The 17500-nt window shown below is 39.4% G+C and overlaps 1 protein-coding gene and 1 long non-coding RNA gene across 4 annotated transcripts in view; one reads left to right on the top strand and one right to left on the bottom strand.

Moving 5' to 3' along the window:
- Positions 1-9808, bottom strand: part of LOC117419369 (receptor-type tyrosine-protein phosphatase O-like) — a 53240-nt gene extending 43432 nt beyond the window's left edge. For all 3 annotated transcript variants that reach the window (XM_034032062.3, XM_034032063.3, XM_034032064.3), the window contains exon 1: positions 9349-9808. In XM_034032062.3, the coding sequence (XP_033887953.2) occupies positions 9349-9525 (177 nt within the window). In that variant the 5' untranslated portion in view covers positions 9526-9808. The remainder of the gene's footprint in view (positions 1-9348) is intronic.
- LOC131697456 (uncharacterized) lies at positions 8431-15350 on the top strand. The gene is made up of 3 exons (XR_009307301.1): positions 8431-8497; positions 14745-14945; positions 15113-15350. It is a non-coding gene; the product is annotated as an uncharacterized LOC131697456 (long non-coding RNA).
- The last annotated feature ends 2150 nt before the right edge of the window (positions 15351-17500 follow it).

Here is a 17500-nt window from a genome sequence, read left to right as displayed (position 1 = left end):
ACCCTTTGATGCTATGATAGTATAGTCTAAAAGGTGCTAGAAATATGCTGGATTATAAGAGTATAAAAGGGTTAGGCATTGGATGATTGCTGTCATTACCAATAAGTCAATATGGAAAAAGTAAAGAGCTATCTGAAGACCTTAGGCAGAACAATAAAAGAAGATTTCCAAGTATTTGAGTATCCCCATTTCAACTATTGTTTCTATTATCAAGAAGTACAAGAATCATGGCACTGTCACAACACTCCCTCGGTCTGGAAGTAGAAGAATTGTGAGGAAGGTTAATAACAATCTGAGATTGACTGCCAAAGATATTCAAAGTGAATTGGCTGCAAGTGGGACTGGGGTTTCCATTTCAACCACAGGTCAAGTATTGCATGGTAAAGGTCTCAATGGTTGCAGGCCAAGGAAAAATCCACTCTTAGGAAAATATCACAAGGACAATCGCTTAAAGTTTGCAAAACAGGATTTGAATGATGGATATGAGTTCTGATCAAAGGTTTTGTGGAGTGATGAAACTAAATAAATAAATAAATAAATAAATAAATCGAGCTATTTGGTCACGCTGATAGTCGTTATGTTTGGATAAAGTCTGGTGAGGCATACAAAGAAAAGAACACCATACCTACTGTCAAGCATGGAGGTGGTAATATCTTTCTATGGGACTGTTTTTCCTCTAATGGCACAAGAAATTTAGTTCCAGTACATGGTAAAATGGATTCCAGAGCACACCAAAAGATATTGACCAATCACCTGAAACCCTCCGCTACAAAACTTGGTTTAAAGCGCAACTGGACCTTCCAACACGACAACGATCCAAAGCATACATCAAAATCTACTTCAGAATGGTTAAAGAAGAATAAATTCAAGGTTCTGGAATGGCCTAGTCAAAGTCATGATCTAAATCTGATTGAGAATCTTTGGTATGAGTTGAAGAAGGCTGTGCACAAGAGAAGTCCTCGGAATTTGAACGAACTGGAACAATTTTGCGTTGAAGAATGGTCAAAGATCACTAAACAATCATGCCAAAAGCTCATTGACAAATATCATAATCTTAAAATAGGTTATTATTGCTAAAGGTGCCTCAACTAGCTATTAATTTCATTTTCCTTGTCAGGGTATGAATACTTTTGAATTAGCATTTCTGGAAATAGATGTCTACAATTATTTATTTCTTGTAACTTTTTTTCCTCATCTACAAAAGCAAAACTTTTGCTACAAAAGATTTTTCCTATAATTATATGTTTGAGAAATTTCTAGAAATTATACATTTCCATTGGGGTATGTAAAATTTTGACTATAACGGTATATATGTTACGGGCAAAGTCCGAAATGAATCTCAAAGATCTTTCATTTGATGTTTGCAGGGGACAGAGACAGAGCTACAATTGAAGAGCTTGTTTGACCCACCTACCTGAGTAGAGTCATTCAATCGCTCACTCATCTCATTCATAAAAACTACACAGGAAGTCCGGTTTTAGAAAATAGGCATCTATTTAAAAATGTATTTAAAAAAGTATTTTTATTGACGACATGACTATATAAAATATTTAATGACATATATAAGACTAATATACTTTAAAACACATTATTATTAAAATCTAGATTTGTACATACACTCTCAGTCACACCACTGAGTACGCTCTCCAACACTTAGATCGCTTATCATAAACCCTGTCAAACGTGAATCAGCTAATCACTCATGTTCCACCCAGTAACTGCATCCATCTCTCTGACTGGACGCACGTGTCAGTGGGGTTTCTCATGTTAATTGGGTATCTACGCCCAAACCTGAAAGTACTAACTGTGATCCAAACCGCAAGAGTATGGTGCTGTTTATGCGCCTAATATCCCCTTTCCTTTGCAGGTGTGGTGGGAACTACCTAGCATTACCATGGACGACCCAGCTGGAGATCTACCTGCAGAGCTGGAGCCTGCGAGTGGAGGTCGGCTGCAATAGGGGACTAGTGTTCCCTCTACTTAAGAGAAAACAGACACAGCAGTTTAGATATTTTCTTAAGCAGACTGCAGTAAAATTATTTTAAATAGACCACATTTATTTATTTGATAGGTTACAAATAGCAAAGAGAGTCCATTGCTATACAAGGGCTAAGACATTGAACAGTTCACTCAACCCATACATGAAAATGTATTTACAGTGTGGACTGGACTGAATTTCAATCCTCACAAGACAGGCACGCTTTCCTCTCTGGCACTGAAACCAGACCAGCTCCCAAATTTCAAGCTGAATTAACCCAGATGATCCACTAAAGAAAGAATAAAGGGCTGCTGTTACTTCTGTACATCAGACCAGCCGGCCAGACAGCCTTCGATCAAGAGATTCTTCCCACGATGGACAAGTGCATCAGAGAAGATCAGCATGATAATATAGCATGCTACCGACGTTCTTCTTCTGATCCCCTGATAACCCTGCCGCATCATCAGGCACACAGTGTCGTGAACTTTCAAGTAGCAGAGAGCTTGTTTTGCAACAAAACCACACATTTGTGACCCTACTATTCCTGTTACAGTATGTAACGATTACCACTGAAGGTATGGGCATGGGTCTGTAGTCCTTTTGCTAGTGCCCACGGAAATCTGCAGCAAAATCTCCTAGAATCTGCAAAGAGAAAAATGTATTCTCTGCAAAAGAACTTCTCAGATTCTGCGGCACTGACTTTTCAATGAGAAACTGTGTTAATGAGTATACAAATACATAAGAACAAGGAAGTCACAATTAGTTAAGTAAGCAATAGCCCAGGACAGGGTGTGTGGTAAGACACAGGCCAATCTTATGCATGCCAGGGCCATAGGCCTCACAGCGCACACAAGGATGGAGAACATTTTCCAGGGTGGCGAGATCCTGTTTTCCTGGAGGCGTTATTTGGCAGCTGGGTTTCTGTTGAATACTGGTTAGGGACCCTGATCTGCTGGTAATGGCAGCTCAGCCCATTCCTGTGTTAATTAAAAGCTGCGATGGCTGTACTCCATCCCCATGAAAAGTAAACACGGGGGATCACTTGATTTCACAGTCGTATCAGAGCTCAAAAAAGTTTCCCTATCTGACCTCATGCAAGTGGCTACAAATTAAAGAGGTTTTACTTTTGCACGAAGCAAACAATACTATAGAGGACCTCAGGACTGTTCACAGCTGTTCTGTGTGAGACTCCCACTCGAACACAAGCCCTTTCCAACCACGTCCTACTCTGAAACACAAACCGCTATAGCAAGACCTCACAGCTGAGGCTGTTAACTCTACAGTGTGTTGAACTGCATCCAGACTCCACATTTAAATAGGCCTTAATTATAGTGGTATTATAACTTTGAGAGTGACTCAAGTATCACGAGGAGTAAACTGACATGTTTACCATGGTATTGTTGCACTGCATTTATTCTGTTTTCCCATGTTTTTCCCTTAACTATACTATGCATTTACCATAGTTTACTGTGGTTTGTCATGTTTATGAATATACTTTACCATACCTCTCTGTGGTTTAAAATGCTTACCTATGCTGTGCCATGCTTTCACTGTGCTTTATTGCACTTTGTTTTCCTTTTACTATAATAGACTTTTAGAAGGGTTAATTTACCATGTTTTGTTTTTTAATTTGCTTTACAAGATCTCTCTGGGCTTAACAATGCTTGCTTGTGCTTTACCATGTTTTGTTACACTTTGCTATGCTTTTACTGTGGGAAACTGATAAGGGTTGCTTTACCATGTTTTTTTTTTTTAATATGCTTTGCCATACCTATCTGTGCTTTACAGTGCTTACCTGTGCTTCACTACACTTTGCTATGCTTTTACTATAGAAAACTTTTCAAAGGGTTAGTTTACCATGTTTTGTTTTTTAATGTTTTACCATTCTATTTTGTGCTTTACAATGCTTGCATATGCTTTGCTGTGCTTTCACGGTGCTTTATTACACTTTGCCATGCTTTCACTGTGCTTTATTACACTTTGCTGTGCTTTTACTGAGCTTTATTACACTTTGCTGTGCTTTTACTGTGCTTTATTACACTTTGCTGTGCTTTCACTGTGCTTTATTACACTTTGCTGTACTTTTACTGTGCTTTATTACACTTTGCTGTGCTTTCACTGTGCTTTACTACACTTTGCTGTGCTTTATTACACTTTGCTGTGCTTTTACTGTGCTTTATTACACTTTGCTGTGCTTTCACTGTGCTTTATTACACTTTGCTGTGCTTTCACTGTGCTTTATTACACTTTGCTGTGCTTTCACTGTGCTTTACACTTTGCTGTGCTTTCACTGTGCTTTATTACACTTTGCTGTACTTTTACTGTGCTTTATTACACTTTGCTGTGCTTTCACGGTGCTTTATTACACTTTGCCATGCTTTCACTGTGCTTTATTACACTTTGCTGTGCTTTTACTGTGCTTTATTACACTTTGCTGTGCTTTTACTGTGCTTTATTACACTTTGCTGTGCTTTCACTGTGCTTTATTACACTTTGCTGTACTTTTACTGTGCTTTATTACACTTTGCTGTGCTTTCACTGTGCTTTACTACACTTTGCTGTGCTTTATTACACTTTGCTGTGCTTTTACTGTGCTTTATTACACTTTGCTGTGCTTTCACTGTGCTTTATTACACTTTGCTGTGCTTTTACTGTGGGAAACATATAAGGGTAAGGCCACAGGGGTGCTTTTAACTGCAGAGTTTTGAAAAGTCAGCATGATATGGTGACGAAGAGAAAATGTAATTGTACCAAGTTGCTCTTTAAAGTTAAAATAACAATATCACCAACACTTCTAGGTGTATTTGTTCTTCTCAGTCTGTCGCTCAGTTTGTGCAGAATGTCTGTCAATTGAAGAAGAAGAAGATTATAATGTTTCAGTCACAGCTGCTCAAACAAGATCAATCTTTGCAGTCAATGTTCTGTACTTTGGCTGATGCCATTTCCGTTTGCTAGCACTGGATCCCTTTTAAAAGCATTCATAATATATACATAAATAATGCATGAGGGGGATCGATCAGTGAACACAAATACAGTGTGTATTGTTCTCTGGTGAGCCACCGGAGACAGCACCGTCACTAAATACAATAATTACAAAGTGCCGAAGAGCTGGCCAATACTTACAATTGCAATAATACCCTAGAACATAAAGCTGAGGGAACATGAAGACACTTCGCTTGGAACTTGGTTTCAGGAGGCTAGGTTCCAGGCTACTGCATGGCACACCAGGGGAGACGGTTTGAAACAGCAAATTTGACTCAAACTAGATCTCCCGGTCTTCTGGAACCAGATTTCAAGCCACTGTTCCTTAAAAATTGGCTTTGTGTTCCTTCAGCTTTCGACATTCCCAGAGATTTGTGCCAGTCAGTAGTATAGGGATATAGGATGGCGAACATCTATGCATGTATAGAAGTCAACAGGCCAAGGCTGAAAGCAGAGTTCTGTTTACATGCTTCGAGTGCTGATATAACCCATACACAGCCACACGCAGTCCTATAACTCTATGACATACTGCTGTATTATTAATAAAAGTTAAGAATTCAGCTAATTGTTTTCTAATCATCGCCAAACTACATTTAGTCCATTGTCAATTTCATTGAAAAGAGGGAAAAGGTTGAGGAAGAGAATATCGTTAAGTGGCTGAGATACACGGCCCATTGTGACGTTACTGTTTTCAAAAGACTTCGAGTTGAGTCACCAAATTCCTTGTGTATTATGGGGTTAATCAGAATGACTGATAAACTTGGATTCATTCCATGGCCCCCCTCCCCTGCTCATCCCTTTACTCTGTCCCCTTCCTGTCCAGCTCATTCTCTCCTGTGTCTTTACTTGTTTATCTGACGAGAACCCAGACGGTTTTGTTCCCCAGAATTCACACACTGACGTACCGCAGTGGAGGTCTCTGTGGCTCTGGATTGATGGCAATCCACTCTCTCTTGTTTCTTTACAATAAAAAAGGTACTGAATGGATGTAGAGGCAGAATATAATGATCACTTAAATGCAGTGTACGCCCATCAAACAGTCACTTAAACCCATGGCAGCTTACCAGCTCTCAGCTTCAACAGCCTTCCAGCAGGTTCTTGCTGTGGTTTCTTTTTTTTTTTTTTTTTGGCCAATAAATCAAAACGGAAAGAAACTTAAAGGTGCACTTTCCCATGTGTTTTTTAAACAATATATATTTTGGTAAAAGGGAACTGGAATGTGGTATACCCAACATTTCACAATATCACAAAAAGATAGCATTTGCTCATCTTTGCTTTCCTTTCACAGCGGTACTACAAGTTTATCATATCATCAGTCTCAAGTAAGTTTTTTTTTTATTATTCAATGTATTTCCTTCAAACGGTATCAGAAATCGTTATATAGTGTTCGAAAAGTTTGGAAACAACAAATGATTTACAGCAAGACTAGGGCTGGGGATTGTATTGCCCAGCTTTCCTCCCACAGACCCCCTTACTTACTAATTACCCTGGCATCTCTGAATAGATAATCATCATCTTTAAAAATATGATAAATATTTTAATGAGCAAGACATCTCATTGGTAGAATGGTACCCCTGAAATGTTCTCCTTTTTCTAGGAAAGCAGTAAAACTGTGAATGGGGAGTTTGTTGCTGGATATCTTAACTCAGACTACTTGCTCACTAAATATCTTGGTATCCCTGAATAGATAACCATCTCCTCTTTAAAAAATATGCTAAGGATTTTAATGAGCAATCCGTCTCACAAATGCAGTGGTTCCATAAATATGATTAATTTACTAACAATGCTGAATAACTGGGTGGAGCATTTGTTCTCTATTTTACCCTAACATGATATTCCTGAGTGGTGACTACCAAGACTGGTACAATATTCAGTGTAGTGCTGTCCTTGGCAGTCCTTAGCCAGTAATTTATTTTGGAGGGTAAAATGAAGTTGTAGGTGGATCATATTTGGGGTACCACCGCACTTGTGGGAGAGACTGTTCATTTAAATCTCTTGCATAGTTTTAAAGAGGAGATATATTGGTATCCCTGAATAGAAAAATCACCCAAGGCAACTATATCAATTGATGTAAAACCACTGACACATTCTATTGAGCGCCATGGCAACAGCCCCATCACTTTTGGAAGACACTTTCATTTAATATAGAAACTGAGGTCATTATTGCACTGATGTTCAGCATGGATTTGCCCAACAAGCCCCGTTAATTAAGTTATGGGAAACTAAGCATCTCAATAACTGCCCACCTTTTCCTGTAAACAGCAGCAATTAAGAATGCCTAGTTTCCTGCTTCACTCATTGTCATGGGTAGAGTCAATAACTGAATCCTAATCTTCAGACAGTGGGTACCAAATTGAGTCACTTCAGCATGCTTTGAAACGCAGAACCCTGGGCTTTTACTCTCAGTAAAGTATATTATTGAAATGATGATCAGACACACCTAAAACAAGGGGAGCTCTGAATCCCAGGACTGGGTGCAGCAGAGCTAGGATGGGTTCCAAGCCCTGATTTGTAATGAAACGACATGTTATATTTTAGTATTAGGTCAGGAGTCACATATTGATTTACAGATTATTATTTTTGAATAGCCAGTTTAAAAGTCATAGTCAGCCAACGTTTCAAGACTGCTACTGGATTCTTTAAAAACAGCCTGGTTCAGTTTTATGAACACAGCACTTTCTTGTATTCATTTAAGGCATGAACTGCTGAAACGAGGGGAAAAGGGGAGTCATATAAGAATGATTCTTTACAGAACATTGGCACAATACAATTTTTGGAAGGCCCAGTTGCAATCACACCTGACTGTTCCAATTAAACGCTCAAGCACGGTCTTTTTGAACAATGTGTGGCTGTAAAAGTAATACACATTAATATCGTCAGACTACAAATGAACACAAATGTTTCTAAACGTGCAAGAGACTTTTTTCGTGCAGCACGAAACAACGTACAATCAAATACCTATCGGCATTAGTTTTTAAATACAAAAAGACTAACTGATAGGACTACATATCCTCTGAAATTCTGGTAGGACTACATATCTTCTGAAATTGAGTTACGGTTTAAATGTGTTCAAACCAGGACAGCAGAGCGCACATTTATTACAACACCCCATTGCTGCTTTTTTTTTTTGTTCTGCACATGAAATCAAACCACTGGAACTGAAAATCTAGGAACACTGTCAGAATAGACCAATTTGTGATCGTTTAATTTAATTGATGACTTTAATAAGCCACACATGCAAGTCATTAAAAATAGTAAGAGGAAGGGGACACGTGAGGCTTTATAAGTTGTTTAAGATGTCTAATTAAAAGCACAAAGTGGTCCAGCATTTTCAACCGAGTGCCTATTGTTTCTAATCGATTACTGACACAAATTTGAAATTCTCACACCCTGAGGTTTTCGTACAGGTAGGTATAAAGACTATAAATGACAACGTATTAAGTGTTCTAATACATTTGCACACTACTGTACTCTCTCGTAGCCCACCCTAAATTTACCAAGTTCCTCATCAACCATTTCTACAGAATATTCATCCTGGTAAGTACCAAGCTATTACCGATAGAAACACGTTATATCCTGCTAGAATTAATCAAGTAAATCAACCGCAACTGAACATTTAACTGGCATTTGCAACAAAAAAAAAAAGAGAGAGATTTAAATGTAACTTTATTTTCATTCTTGGACGTTTTGTTTTCAGGAATAATTTATCTGTATCACTTTTGATATCCCTTTGCGAGGGATTGGGTCTCATTGACGGTACACTTTTTAACCCCTTAATGAACAAAAGGAATTGCGCGGTTGTTTTACTAAACAGTTTCTTCATTTTGAGAGTTGACTCAAGTACCACGCGGAGAAAAATGACCATTTGGATGACCAGATCCCACCTCTCAATACATCGTAAACCCTGTTTCGTGCACCTCATTTAAACAACAAGAAAGTTACCATATATTGTTTTTATTTGTGAGACACAAATGTCCCTTGCACTTTAAGGGTTAACCGTGTTGCACACGTTACCAGTGGAAACTCGTTCTCTGGTTTCTCAAAGAATAGACAGCGGCAACATAATAATTAATACACAAGAATCGCTCCGCATACAGTCCCAGCGAATCTGGCCCTTTTTGCTTGAGATTACGGCACGTTTCATTTAAAGCAAGGCGATGTCCAGCTTCTGGTCTTGTTAGTTACTGCGTGTATTGGGTGGTATATAAAACCACAAAGCCAGGAAAATAAGTAAATATACCCTTTTTTCTGTTGAAAGCAGAAATGTTAAAGGAGTACCTGCCCATAGCCAAACCCACAACAGCAAACAGAGCCCCGGTTTGGTACATCCCAGACGTCGCCTGTGTAACTGGTAAACGCAAATACATACAGTGTTTAAATCACCCTACCTGGTCGTTTAAAAGGAGACATACGATGTAGTAGAGCACCATTGGGGTGGCAGCGGTCCTTCTTTCCAGTTTGCAATTCATTGAAAATGTGCACATCTCAGTGATGAGACAGTACTGCAAGGCTTGTGTGGTGGAAACAATGGCGAATCTTCTGCAGCACCCGATCACTGGCACCATCCGACTGATCCCTGCAACCAAAAAGAAAAGGCTCCCGGTGGTGTGAACAAATTTCACCGATGCATGGGCTAGAGGCGTCGCTTAGAAGAGACGGAGGGTGGTGTTGTCACACGGTCCCCAAAAACGTCCACCAGCAAATGGAAATGATTGATTTGGCTACCGTAATCCCTCCATCCGAGTCGGGTTTGTCCGATGAATGGAGAAAAAAGCATCCCGTATCACATTCCTGGTGAAACCGACATGCAACCCCCCCTCTCCACGCCCCTCCCACGTCTCGCATCCACTGAACGGCTGAACAAAAGCACCAGTACAGCGGTCCAGATGTTTCTTTTTAACTGTTCCCCTCTGCCCCCCCCCCCCCCCCCCCCCCCTTTTTTCTTCAGGAATCTGCGTCATTTTAAAAGGATAAGGAGGCTGTGTTTTATTTTTGTTTTTATTTTTGCTGCGTGTTAATAAACTGTTAATTTAATTGCGGCGGGTGTGGTTTTGCAATGTAGGCTATAATGCCCTCCCCCGTGCCACTAATGCAAAAAACATGGCAATAGCAAGGCAGCATAAAAACGGACTGAGTCCAGGTAAAAACGTGTCGGCAACCCAACGCTTACCAGAATTCAAGGTAACAGATTGAGGACAAGCAGTAGAAACTTTAACCACGTTTTAATGCAACAAAAAGCAAAATACACAATTTAATTTAACAAACAATCTTATTATTTATTAATTTACTTATTTATTTATTTATTAGCAGACGCCCTTATCCAGGACGACTTACAGTCGTAATATATATATATATATATATATATATATATATATATATATATATATATATATATAATATATTGTGTGTGTGTGTGTAGTCTACTGTATCCTGTATAGATGCTGTATAGATAGACAGATATAGATATCAGATATAGATATCTATCTATGCTACAGTAGAGTGATTGCCTTCAGTTTGTTTTTCAATCACGTTTTACAGCGATACAGGTACACCATGCTCTTTGCACTACTAACACTACGTAACTGAAAACCTGTAAAACACAAACCTTTAAAAGACGGAAAAGGTGCCTTGATTAATACAATTAAGTTTGTATGTGCTTTTTTGTGTATTTTCGGGGGGGGGTTGAGAATTGTATTGAGACGGATCATCTCTTTTACAATGACGTCCTGGGTGGAGATGACAAGCAAGTCAAGAAACATGAATTATATATATATAATATATATATATATATAATATATATATATATATATATATATATATATATATATATATGTGTGTGTGTGTGTGTTAAAAAAAAAAAAAAGATTATAAACATTAAACGTTATCATCTTTATCATTCCGACGTGTTTGTCGTCTTTGTTGAAATATAATATAAACTACATCGATACTCTGCATGCATTCTGTTATATATGCAAGATGCACCTCCCAGTGCAATGGGCAGATGTGAGGCTATTAGAGGTATTAGTGTAGGTGCCGTTTGGGACATAAATAATTCACCCACTGATATTTATGTATACTGAAATGCATACACTGTATACTGAGATTACTTGCTCATACACTCTATACCAGGGTTGACCAATCAAGGTCCTGGAGGGTTATTCCACTCCAGGTTTATCAGGTAAAAAATGATATCATGAAGTACTTCAAGGTCTGGATGGAGGTTTAACTGGTTCAATTAAACGACTTAGAACAGAGTTGGAACAAAGACCAGGAGAGGAGTAACCGTCCAGGATCATGATTGGCCACACCTGCTGTATACCGAGGTCGGTCATCAGTCACGTGAGTTGTACTCTCCACCCACATTTTAGAAAATTGCTTGCTGCACATCCGCGTGTCTCAGTATACAGCTGGTGCATTTCAGTATATAGTGTATGTGATTATCAGTGGGTGAATTAGGTCTAGTGGGTGCTCCACACAAACTGCTGGCATTTCAAGTGACAGTCTCAAAAGCTTCGGGAAGCAGACTTTGCAGACACACACAGATTTCACAGTATTCTTGATTCTGGGAGACAGCCATGCAAGGAAAGTCTAATCCATGCAGTCGGCCATATGGGATCAGAATATCTGCTAGTACGTTAGGTATGTTTTGCATATACAATCCCCATGACTCGTGTTGAACAACAAAACTTAGATCAGTGGTGGATTCACATGCGAATTATATCTGCAATGTTGTGTCTACCTTCTGAAAGTCGCCCCATAAAGCGATTCATAAATGTATTCAAACACCCGGGGCTGACTAAATATTCCAGCATCGCTAAATAGAAAACCGTCCCCTCTTTAAAAACAGTGTTAATGACTACATTGTTAAAATCCTAACGGGCGTGTAGTTATAATTATTCCACTTGAATAAAAACATACTACATTTTTGGTGCGTCTCAAGCTATCTCTGTTTAAGGGAATTTAAATAATATTATGCCAATCCAAATTATGGGAAACTTTTGCTGAATAATAATATTTGTCATTGTTATCTTTTTTGTTCAGGAAGAGTTTGAGCTGGCATCTGTAGTTTAGTTTTCAATTTAATTTCCCTATATGCAACTTGACGGTGCTGGAGAGTTTTCAGCGGTTTGCTCTAGTCGTCTCAACAGGAACCCCTGGCCTTTCTTATTATTAAAGGTGGGATCAAAAGCTTTATAATCCCATTTTCTTTTACTCATTAGGACTTGCACCATTAACTCTCAATGCTGTGCTGAAGACTTTTGCTTGCTTTGTTAGAATTGATATTAAAAAGACATAATACTTGCTGTGCCCAACTGCTTTCATTTGAAGCCAGTTTTAATTGACTTAACACACAGTGAAATGAAGTAATTTGTTGCCGCTGTGAAAAGCTAATTTATAGAAGAGCCCCGGGGCCATGTGAGAAACAAATGAATAAAAACTTTCAATTTTGATCAATGATCCGAGCCGAAACTAGGCATTTTAGCACCCAGGGCAGACAATCATATTCCACCCGATACACATGCCAGTGTCAGTGACACACTGTCGGTTACGGTGAAAAGCGTACAGCGTTCACTGCTGCCGATGCGTAACACCTGTATATGCAGTTCGGCTTTAAACCTCCGATCAGTGCAGCACCGTCGATGATCAGCAGCCAATAGCAAGGGTCATACGTCTTAAACGTTTTTTTTTTTTTTTTTTAATTAAAATGAAGTTATATTTATAGAAACGTGTTATACTCAGTCCAGAGACAATCCAAGATTAAACTTGTCTTACATATTTTAAAGACATGAACTATATGCTTGATGTCAGTTATTATTAAAAATACCTTTTTTTTATTAAATAGTAATTCCAAAAATAACACTGAACATTCATGTAGAGAGGTGTGAAGAACAAAAGCTGAAAATACCAGAATTTTTATTTTTTGTAGTTTTTAAGATATTATCGTTTTTGTAAAATAGATGCTGTTCAGATTATTAGCATACGTGTCGCTGACGTCACTGAGACGGGCAGGGAAAACTAGAGTACGGCCTGAGGCCTATGTAAATAAATCAGTTTTTGATTTTCTCTCACCTGTAACTCATCAACCACCCACCCAACCCCCTCCCCCGCCCCCCTGCCCCCCCCCCCCCCCCCCCCCAGGTTCATACGCCCCCTGCCCGCCAAATGGCGGCTGTTGTTTTTGAGCCATAGAGATGAATTAGGTGGGTGGTGGGCTCTTATTTGACCACAGAGAGCCTATGCTTGAGCCTCTACTCCAATCCATTCAAAGTGTTCTGGTATCAGAACAGCAGTGTGTAAGTGTTTCCACCGTTTTTGTAATGATCTACACATTGACTGATTTTTAAAAAAAAAACAAACAAAAAAAAAACTCGCAAACCATGTTTTCTGTTATATGCAAAAAAGAACATCTATAGCAGACTGTCAAACAGGCTCTGAAAGGCCTAGGAGGCTGAAAAATGTGTTATATGGGACATCCGGTAGCTGAATCCCGAAGCTCAAGTACTTGGCTCTTTTTGGTCTGCAGCAGTAGCTGTCCTTGCATGCATATTGCAACTGAAGTTAAAATAGCCCTTTTTGGGGTGTAACTCTCGAACCCGAGCCCCTAGAACCACTGTTCAAAGTGTTCTAGACTCAGGAGAATACCATGAACTAGTAGTGGTACCCCAAATACTCGAGTTGTGAGGTAAACTAATGCCCTTTGCAGAGCCGTCCTGGCACCTAGAACCGTGCAAATGGACACCCCCTCAGAACCCCGAGATACGCCCCATCAAAACTGGCCAAAAATGACCCTTCTCTAGGTCATATCTCCAGGACCCTGAAACCCTGTTCAACTTCTCAGGGTCATGTCAAGGAATTGCACAGGGAATTGTACATTTTCACCCTCAAGAGATTACTAACTCGCAAATCGATGAAACTTGTCTTAATTTAATCTTCGGCAAGACGTCTTACATGGAATGAATTAGCATTAATTTGCTAGTTTGTATGTAGGAGCAGTGAACCATTATATGATATTTTGAGATGTGCAGTGAATATGTATGCATATTTTGCGTGTGCATAACTCGATAAATAACTCGTAAATCAATGAGACGACTTAAACTACCCATTAAAACCATGACGTTCAGGTGAAATGGCATTGCTCTGCGAATTTGTATGTAGGAGCTATGAACTATTATTTGATGTAGAATGCAGTGAATTGCGCGAATATCGAATATCCACGTGAATATCCATATCAACCTAACTTAACCGGGGGACATGGATACTGCAATGACTTAATGGCATGAAGCATATTCAGAAAGACACAAAATCACATTTGCATCTATACAGTTAGCAAAAAGAAAATTCTTCAGTTTCCCTAAACATCCAAAACAATTTAGAATTTGGCGAAATCTAGCTATGCAGGTTTGTATGCTAAGAAATTAAGAAAGTCATTAAAAATTACAACAGATTAGATATTGCTGTACGATGTTTGGCTTTTTGTACGTTTAACATGTTTTGATTAGATGGAAATAGAATGAAAACCACAAGCTGTTATGATCTGCAAGAAACACTTCTGATGTTTATTTTTTAAGTTATGACTGTGTTATTATATACTGCTATTATAACAGCTTCAGAGTTGCTACTGCGTCAGGGAATTGAAGAAAAAGTCTCCTTTTTTCACTCTGAAAATCTGATAACCCTAGTCTGAGGAATGTCCCTTTAAATCCTGTATTTTGTCTGAGGGTCTCTTCATGATTGTGTTGTATGTCAATGCAGATTTGGAATGTAGGTCTCTGCTCTCCCACAGGAGACCCTATGAATAGTCTTACTGCAGACCAGACCTGTATTGACCTAATTGTGTCTGAAAACCCCCTGATCTTCTTCCAAAGAACTTGAATGAATCGGCATCTCAACCCATTAAATTGAATGGAAAGTCGAACCGCAAACCATACAGTTCAAAGAGGAACGTCTTCCCATTCCATCAAAGAGCAACCTCGATGGTGGACAGGTAAGTACAGGTCTTATGCTGATGTCAGTATTATTAACTCATCAGCCACTAGGAGGAGATTAATTACAAACTCAGTGTTACTATTAGAATTCTTTTGTTTTTTGTTTTTACCCCTGGTGCTTTCCCCAATTTACAATAGAATGTCCCATTCCGTTCCCTCAACGCAGCAACTCCCACAGCAGCTTTGAAGGCCAGTAGAATTCCTCCTATCCCACCGCCAAGCCAATTGGCTCTGAAGACAGAGACCGCCCTGCAGGTGTCTGCTTGAGGTCCCGGGCGGGCACCTTTCTAACCTGCGGGAGCGCCAGAACCAATGCGATGTTCCCTGTGGAATCCCCAGCTAAGATCGACAACTTCACACAGCCAGGACACTCCCCTGCGCACCCCTCGCGGTCCCGTCTTTACCAGGGCAGACTCTCAAGCTCCCCCTCAACGTGATCTTTAATGTCCACAGAGTAGACAGAACCTCGGCTTAACAAATCCTGTGTTCTAAAACAGTGAAATTCATCCCCATCACGGCTGACAATTGAGTGTGTGATTGTTTTATTGTGATGTCTTGTTCCGGCAGTTACACACCTCGGATGTGACAGACTTTGCCCTGTTTTTTCTTGGGTGCTGTATATGTGTATATATATATATATATATATATATATATATATATATATATAGCATTTAGTAACTCTCAAAATGATTGCAGATATCACACAAATGTAAAAGGGAACAGGAAGTAAACAAATACATAAATGCAAAGCTACTCTGTGCTGTTCTACCTTCTTTCTAACCTGTCAAATGGAACATGTGTCAAAGTGGGGTATTCTTTGCCACTTTCAGGGGCCTTTTCACTGTCTTGTGGTGTAAAAGAAGCAATCACACGACTGATAAGGTGGGGGGGGGGGGGGGGGGGGCTGGATATTTATTTATTTGCACAAAACAAAAGCCTAACTCCATCAAGGAGTGCTTACTAAACTTTTCCCAGGTTCTAACTATTCAACTGGACGGCTAACTGTTTAGCAGTCACCAAAACCAATACTTTACAGGTATTAAACACATACCTTTTTTTAAGGTTCCCCACAGGTCTTAGGCCTTAGCCTTAACACAGCGCCCTACCCTGCTATTTTATACACCTGCAGGTGTGCCTCATTAAAATTAGAGCCAGGTGATTCCAATCCTGGCTAATACCAACCCCGTGGCATTCTGGGGGATGTAGTCCTTCAGCAAACCCCTTGACTACATCTTTCCTCCACCTACTCTGCCACAAACAATACAGACCTCCCAAGTTTTGATTCAACCATTAGCAGTAAACCATCTTCTCATATCCTATGCAGTATCAAATTGGCAAGAAATCTCCTTTTTTTCACAAACATTTCAACCAGAAGTCTTTATCAAAATCTTCATCAAATGAAACTATTAGAAATTAAAATGATCCATGTTAATGATCAATCTAATAATGTCTTTCACAAGAACATCTTCATAAAAACATGTGAAATAAAAAATACAAATGCATCTTAGTTTGTTAGCTAGTACCACCTAGTGGATCAATGTTTGATTGCCATGGAAAGCAGAATAGTTTTCAGTGCTGTACAGGATACACCAGCAATTTCTTTATTAACCCGACAGACCCCTTCTGACACAAAGATCAGGTAATAAATGGGAGTATATTAAAATAAAAAGACTCTGCTTTTTAATTGTCCCTTTAGTTACATTTGTAGTGTATCCAATTGTTTTACCCCTGTTCTTCTCCCCAGTGTAGAATGTCCCTTTATGTTCCCTCACTGCAGCAATTGCCCACACAGCTTAGGAGAACTGAAAGTCAGTGGGTGTCCTCCGATCCCACGACCGAGCCAATCACACCCAGGAGCTTCACAGCAGATTCCATAGAGGACAAAGGCTGGCTCTGCAGGTGTCCGCTTGACCTCACATGGCAAGACGGGTCCACTGAAGCGTGGTGAGGTGACTTAAAGGGATTCTTTATACAGTAGCAGTACCATCTTAGATCATTGTTTTGAAAAGACTCCTAAGCTGAAGTGAGGTGGTTTTAGAAATGACGACTAAAGGTGTGTAGCTGTGTCTGCCCCCTAACTGGCAACTGTGAAAAGCTCTATTATTATTATTATTATTATTATTTATTTCTTAGCAGACGCCCTTATCCAGGGCGACTTACAATTGTTACAAGATATCACATTATACATTATTTCACATTATACAGATATCACATTATTTTACATACAATTACCCATTTTTACAGTTGGGTTTTTACTGGAGCAATCTAGGTAAAGTACCTTGCTCAAGGGTACAACAGCAGTGTCCTCCACTGGTGATTGAACCCACAACCCTCCGGTCAAGAGTCCAGAGCCCTAACCACTACTCCACACTGCTCCACACAGTTGCAGAGGGTTTGAAAATAAATGACCACTAGCGGTGTGGTGCTGTTTCAAAATGCAACCTCAGATTTTTTAAAACTGGAATTGTTAGTGCATAATGAAAACGAACACAGGTAATACCATAGGATATAAGGACTAGAACAATAGGAAATGCAGGTGCTATAAATTATAAGT

Source organism: Acipenser ruthenus, chromosome 14 (genome assembly GCF_902713425.1).
Source record: "Acipenser ruthenus chromosome 14, fAciRut3.2 maternal haplotype, whole genome shotgun sequence".
Lineage (NCBI taxonomy): Eukaryota > Metazoa > Chordata > Actinopteri > Acipenseriformes > Acipenseridae > Acipenser > Acipenser ruthenus.
The sequence above is the reverse complement of the archived record's forward strand: the minus strand, read 5'-3'. Positions and strand labels throughout refer to the sequence as shown.